Source organism: Fukomys damarensis, unplaced genomic scaffold (genome assembly GCF_012274545.1).
Source record: "Fukomys damarensis isolate Sample0158 unplaced genomic scaffold, DMR_v1.0_HiC HiC_scaffold_14, whole genome shotgun sequence".
Taxonomy (NCBI): Eukaryota; Metazoa; Chordata; class Mammalia; order Rodentia; family Bathyergidae; genus Fukomys; species Fukomys damarensis.
Genome location: NW_022900926.1, coordinates 23,349,832 through 23,357,194, shown reverse-complemented (window position 1 = coordinate 23,357,194; position 7,363 = coordinate 23,349,832). Strand labels below are relative to the sequence as shown.

The following is a 7,363-nucleotide window of genomic DNA, read 5'->3' as shown; positions in this document are numbered from 1 at the left end:
TTAACTTCTTCCTTTCCTATCTTTATTGCTTTAATTTCTTTCTCTTGTCTAATTGCTGTGGCTAATGTTTCCAGAACTATATTGAAGAGAAGTGGTGATAGTGGGCATCCTTGTCTTGTTCCTGATTTTAACATGAAGGTTTTCAGTTTTTGGCCATTCAATATGATGTTGGCTGATGGTTTTTCATAAATAGCCTTTATTAAATTGAGGTATAGACCATCTATTCCAATTTTTTGCAGGGTTTTTATCATGAATGGGTGTTGAATTTTATCAAATTGAGCTTCCAATTTCATTGCAAGCTTCTACTTACTGATATATAACAAATAAACGTATTTGTCTTCTTTTGATTTTTCTTTTTTTTTTGGTACTGGGAATCAAACTCGGGATCTTTTGCTTGCGAGGCAGGTGGCAGAACCACTAAACTAAATCCCCTCTTCTTTTGATTTTGAAGTTCTACTTTCTCTCAATTTTCAATCCTGCATTTCTGGACCCTCGCGAATATTTCGACCTGAGAGTACTGAAGATTCTAAAAACAGACACTTAAAACTGAAGTTATTTCTCATTCCTCACTGTGCCTTGTTTGTATCTCCTCCAAATTGTCCTAGCACATTTCATTGTACCTGTGGCACTGTCATCTATTAAAGTTGTATAAGCCAGGACCCTTGGCAAAATCTTAGATTCCAATTTCACTAATCACTAATCCAATTAATCATAACTCCAGGCAGTTATAGTTTGTCCCCTCCTCTGTATCCGCACTACTTTAGGCCTCTATATTTTAATGGAGTCCTAACTAATTTCTTTGTACTAGGTCAGTGGTGGCAAACCTAGAGCACACATGTTCATGCATATTATTTTTCTTTTAAGACAAAGGATATTAATGTATGAATTGTTTTTTCTAAGCTAAAACCTCAGTATTCAGGTTTATAATTGCAGTGTTGGCACTTTGTGATAAGTAAGTGAGTTCAGGGTTGCAGTCTGTGCTCTCATCTAAAAGATTTGCCACCAGTGCACTAGGTCTTGGCTGCCTTTAATCCAACTACTGTGCTGACATTAGAATGATCTTTGTAACATACAGATCCTTTCATTTCATACCTTTGGTTACTTCATTCACAGAATCCCCTTTGTCTAAGCATTTTAATTAGTACAGTATACCATGCTTTCTGGAGTCTGGCCTTTTCCTTTTTCCTGCCCTTTTCGCCATTAGACCTAAGCTCTCTAAACACACTTATAACAAACCATACCTTACTCAAGTTATTCCCTCTGCTAGAATGCTTTTTTGCTCAATTTACCTACCTAGTATATACTTTTTCATTTTAGAAGCCTCAAGTCAACATTTTCTCCTCTGGGAACTTCTTGGAAGTCCCTAGGGCAGATTTAAAGACTTACTTACCTACCTGATATATTGTGCACATATCTTCATTACAGTACTGGACGCAGGCTATGATAATTGCTGGCTTACAGGAGTCTCAACCACAAGCCTCTAGGCTCTATAAGGATAAATGCTTTGTCTGCTGTGTTTCGGGGGGACTAAGACACTGCTTGGCATGGAAGAATTCAATAAGCATGTGCTGAATGACTGAATGATACATGACTATCAAAAAACTTTATCATGACACTGTAACAATATGTACAGGACATGTTCTTGTGTGTGAGTTCATAAAGAGTCAAGAAGTAGTAAAGCTACACAAGGCAAGATCTAAAGTCACAAAATAAAACAAGTTTAACAGGCAATATATATAATATAGTGCTTATTACACTTTTCTACCGAAGTACTACTGACATCAGAAGACTGGTGTCTCTGAGGGATCTGATGGCAGACTAATAGAGATGATAAAACATCAACATTCACTCTAAATTGAAAGTGTTTTAGAAGAAGAAATGGATGAATGTAACCACACTGTATACCTAAAAAATACCAATACACAGTGAGGGGAAAAAAAAAAGTACAAGAAATGTTCCAAATTAAACATGTTTATCCTGTGGGATCCAGGGACCTCTGGCATAATTATGTACTTTTCAGATGGGGCTGTGAGCAGTGTCAGTATCACAGTTAGCCAAATGTAGAGCAGAAACAGTTATCACACTTCAAGTCACAATTTCCACTTTGGGTCGTGGGGAGGGGTCTCTTAGGCTGAAACCTGGGAGTCTACTTTAATCTCTCTGAGGCTCCTCAGTTTCTTTATCTGGAAAATGACTATAATTTGCTTTATATGTTTCATAATATTGGTGTCAAGACCAAAAGAAAGAATAATGTAAATAATGAAGGATTACAAGCATAGAAAAATAAAGGAGTATTTTATACAGGAAGAATGAAAAATAACAAAGAACATATGCAACACATATTCTTGAAAACATTTACCTTTTGAGGAGCTAAAGGATTTTCTGTTTTGGATTTTTCCTCGGGGGTTAAAGGAGGGGATCGCTTCTTTATCTCTGGAGGCAGTTCCTGATACAGTGCTGGAATTGAAAAAGGAATTCATGCAATTAAACTGGGGAGCATTGTTCCATGGGGGGGCAATGATGGAGGGCAGCAGGTAAGAAATTAAAGAGAAATAGATACTCAATTCCCTCTTGTAACAAAAAGCTATGTAGCACTTATTTGTTGTCTTACATATTACTTATGATGGCCAATCAGGACTTCAGAAATGTAGACGGTATTATTTTCACTCACTATGCAGTCATATGGATGCTTATTTCATTTTATCTCAATATACATTTACCAGGGCTCTGCTGTACATAGAATTATTTGCTAGGTCCTACCAGAGGAGTGATGAAGATGAACAAAAGAGTCTTTACTCTCAAGATTGCAAGCTGGTCACAGGCATGTTTGTAAGTGTACCATAATGTGTCCTTATTTGAGATGAGATTGGGCACGTTCAAGGTGGTATGGCCATAGATAATGTGTCTTTATTTGAAAGAGAGCTATGTAGAAAGGCAAAGTGATAGAAAGTTGGAAAACGCTGAGGGGAATAAGCAGGTATGACACATCTGAAGAACAGGTAAGGTTTTGCCAGGCAGAAGTGTGGACAAGGGATAATCTGGAAATACTGAATGAAATGAATAAGTATGGAGTAGGCTAAACATATTAAATGTCAGATTCTCACAACCTAATATTACAAACCAATCTATGAAGTCTACTGAATTGACCTATGGGGGTTTAAATCTACAGAGTCTTATGGAAATTTAAAGAGTTAGAAAGAAAATCCATTTTCAAACTGGTTAAAAGAAATTTTGAATTGAGAGAAGTTTCTAAATCTAAACCACATTTGAGATGCATTCACTGGCTTTGTGTATGGGTTGGTATTATTATTATTGGATTTCTTTATCTTTTACACAAAACATTGTTAGATATGATTAAGGGAAGCTGATCATGTTTTCTTTCCAGTGGCTAGAGATACAAAGAAAGTAAATCCTTTATAATAATGGGGTACCATCTTCCACTGCACTGTTCTCTTAAAGGACACAGCTCTCATTGAACATCAGGGAGAAATTTTGCTCACATACTTTCTTAGATCATTTGCTTTGCATATTTGGCTTTAGATAAAGATCAAGGACAGTTCCTTCTACTTACAGAGAGGAATGTGCTGCTGAGAGTCATTTTTCTCTATTAAAACTGGACAGTTACATTTTTGTTAAAGTCAAGTAAAAAAACAGGATAAAAAGGACAGAAAAATAACTTCTGATAAAGCGTGAGAATTCAATTATTATGTTTGTTAAGTATTCAAAATTTCTTTTCTGTTTGTTCTGGCCTCTATAAGGCTTTTTATAAGAACAAGTGAATGAAGCAAAAAGAAAACATCAATTATTCTGAGACATAATAAGAGATTTTATCAGGTTGCAGGATGGTCACTACTTGAGACAAAGAATCTTGTATGCAGCCGTTGACTGATTATCACAGATCTGTTTCAGGGATGATTTTGGTTATTATAAAAGAAAAACAAGTTTTATTAGAGTTTAACTTATTGTGGACTATCTCTAGCCTCTCAAGATTGGTAGGCCTGTGAGGTTATTTCTGTAAGCCAGCTAGCTAATGTTACAGCACCTAATATCATCCTGCCTAGAGGCACACAATCTTTTTATATCCAAGTGAAAAAAAAATCTATAAATGTTTTCACTTGTATCTGAAAGGAACAATGAATTATAATATTGAGTTAAAATTACAGACATCCTTCACAGTGACTATGATTGTGTGGCAGCTCTTGATTTAAGAACAGGAGCTACCCCTGCTTAACCACAGCTATTGAGCCTCTGTGAGCACCATCAGTGAGAAGAGGAGGAGGTACCGTGGATATTTTCAGCAATCTGTAAGTTAGAAGTGTTGATCGTATTAGAGATGAGTTAAACACTGTCATACACTGTACATACTAGGAACTAACCTGTCCTAAAATTTCTTCCAAGTTTTCTCCATTATGCATTCTCTTTTAAACATAAAAATATATCTGTAGTAGACTTCAAAAGTTATCAGACATTTATTAGAGAAAAATAACTAAAACTGTCAGAGAAAATTAAGAATCACGTTATGTGACACAGAAGTGGATAATTTTTTAGAGCACTTGTCAGAGGAGGAGTTTGCTCAAGGTGGCAGGTAGGAGGCAAAACCAAAATATATGGTGTGTTTAAATAAAAAAATTATTGCAGTAAAAGATATATTGCATTAATTCCCCTCAAAATACTCCCTCTCACTTACAGTACACTTTTCCCACTGGTCTTGCCACTTTCTAAAGCAGTTCTGGAAGTCCTCTTTCATGACCATCTTTAGTAATTGTGCTGTTATGGCTGCGTTGATGTCCTGAATCAATTCAAAATATTTACCTTTCATGGTCATGGATTTAGACGAAGAGCTATAGGATGTGCAGTACCACATTCAGTGAATAAGACAGATGAGACACGCTGTGATGTTTTTATAAGCCTGCCTTTCCATTGGAAGGCCCCTGGCAGTAGCATTTACCATATTTTTTATCACACTTTTTTTTTCCACCAGGGATCGAACTCAGGCCCTTGCACTTGCAAGGCAGGTGTCAGAACCACTGAGTTAAATCCCTGGCCCCTTTGATCACACTTTTTAAAGACACTCATAAAAGAAAATTTCCAGAACTGCTTCAAAAAGTGGTAAAGAATGACAAGATAATTGTGTTCGAAGTGTGTGTGTGTGTGTGGGGGGGTGTATCCTGAGGGGAATTAATGGCACGAGTCTTTTAGTTTAATACATTAAAAAAAACCCTCTAAACATGCATTGTATTTTTTGCATCACCACTTGGAGGCTAAAGAAGGGATCTGCAGAGTCTTGGGGCCACTTGAGACTGAGAAAGATCAGGTACAGGCAAGATGCCACAGATAAATAATTCTATCTAGACCTATCTGTGCACTGAGTAATCAAAGAAGAAATTATTTCTCCTTTTCTTCAGATCATTTGTTCTCAAAATTGAGAAGTTAGGTTAGGAATCATTGCTTGGGTCAAATGGGATTTCATGGACTAGTCTGAAAACCATTATTTATCAACAATTTACTTCTCAGCAACAAAGATTCAACAATAAATAGTGAAAATATACTCTCAATTTACTACATGTTAAGCCTAAACATATGACTTTAATGTTTCTGGAAGAAAGCTCAGAGTTGACACAGCTCAATATCTTCATTTCACAGGAGGAAACTGAGGCACAACTACTATAAGCTGCTGAGCAAGGATTAAAAGTCTGTTTTCCTGACCCCTCTGACTTGTGCTTTTCTTTGTATCAAGTTAACTGCCGATAGGATGCATACTTCTGCATTTGATCTTAACCAAAAGGCTGAGAAGCAACAGGATGTATTCTTCTAAAAAGTCCTATTTCTTAGTTTTCCCTTTTTGTGATAGTTTTAAATTATTTTCAAGCTTGCTGTGTTAGTTCTATTTTCATCTCTCGAAGTCTAAGACTGAATCTATAGCTTTCAGAAACTCAGAGAATTTTGTCTTTCATTCATTTTTTCCTTTCACAAATGAAGGTACAGTGCATTTAAGGAAGCTAATGTACTTTTATTAGGTAACAGCTTCGATGGATATACACAAATAAAGGAGTAGGAGGTGAGGAACTGGAAGCTCTTATGCTGGTCAACTGAGGGGACAGAATTGCATGCAGCAGGTGCCAGGGTACAAGGGGATGAAGCAGCAAGCTGGTAGCTTGAGGGCAAATCCCCATGGATGACAAGTGCTATCAGGAAATATTCCAATCTCAGAATGAGACAGTTTTCTGGCACATTAGTGCCTCCTTTTTTTATTTTCTGCATCATGAGTATGAAAAGTAATACCCATTGGTAAACGCAGGAAAAGATTATAAAGACAGTAAATTAAAGAGTAGAAAATGATAAAATCTTGGACTATCAGTTATACCATATTAGGAAGGGAGCATAAAACTTACTTTCACTAGCCACATGATTAGCTGGAAAATAGCCTTCCTGTCCCTTTCCTATGCTGCCATACCACCAGTCTTCATTATCTTTGAAAAACACTCGGATAATGTCTCCACGATGGATGGTTAGTTCATCTGATCGGCTTGCTGTGTAGTCATAAAGAGCCACTACCTAAAAGAGAGATAAGACCACCACAGCTTTATCACAACTGTGCCACAGAGAAACCCCCAACACTCACTTCCTCTTGCAGAACAGCAGCTGAAACCAAAGCAGTACTTTGGTAAGTCTGAGGCTGTCTCAAGGTTTGCTAATGGGATCGGGGGTGGTGGGAACACAGCAGGAGAAGCAAGATAAAAGACTGTGGGATTGAGAAATGGTTAAGGGCATTCAACACACTAAGATTAGCTTCAAAATAGCAGATGTTAATTTTTAAAAGTAAATGACTGTGAAGCAAATTAAAAAAAAAGCTCACACACCATTTACTTTCTCAGAAATTCTTTATATACTATACCTTTAGATCTCATTTTCTGCACTAGGCAGATGCATGTGAAAGATAATTCTTTAGAAGGTTAATAGTTTTGCCAAAAGGAAAAGTCCTATAGGACAACCTGATTGCCTAATTCTACTGTGATCATTTGATTTATTGTCATTTTCTCTTTTCAGAGATAAATTTCTGTAGAAAAACATAGCTTTTAGTGTTTTAAATCAACAATCTAAATCTTCTGACTACATTAAAAAGTATCCATATAAACTGACTTTTGCCATATACACATTTAAGAGGAAAGCCCTTTCTATGAAATCTGCTTCTTTGTGTTGCTACAATAATCATTATATTTAATTTTTTGTCTTTTGAAAAATTCAAGTCAGAATCATAGGGCAGTGATTGCACATTGTTTAAAAATGCTTTATGGCACTTAAAGGGAGGGAGATTTCAATCTATTTTAGAACTGATACAATGTAGAAAGCAGGGCATTATATA

The 7,363-nt window shown here is 36.3% G+C and overlaps 1 protein-coding gene across 23 annotated transcripts in view; it reads right to left on the bottom strand.

Moving 5' to 3' along the window:
• Positions 1–7,363, bottom strand: part of Ahi1 (Abelson helper integration site 1) — a 200,764-nt gene that overhangs the window by 67,440 nt on the left and 125,961 nt on the right. For 22 of the 23 annotated variants that reach the window (XR_780703.2, XR_780704.2, XM_010626547.3 and 19 more), the window contains 2 exons: positions 6,393–6,555; positions 2,360–2,457 (listed from right to left, as the gene is read on the bottom strand). Coding sequence is in view for 21 of the 23 variants with exons in the window: in XM_010626547.3 (XP_010624849.1) it covers positions 2,360–2,457; positions 6,393–6,555 (261 nt within the window). In the remaining 2 variants the exon portion in view is untranslated. Of the gene's footprint in view, positions 1–940; positions 1,364–2,359; positions 2,458–6,392; positions 6,556–7,363 lie in introns of those variants that run through there. The other variant, XM_010626554.2, reaches the window with a different exon arrangement.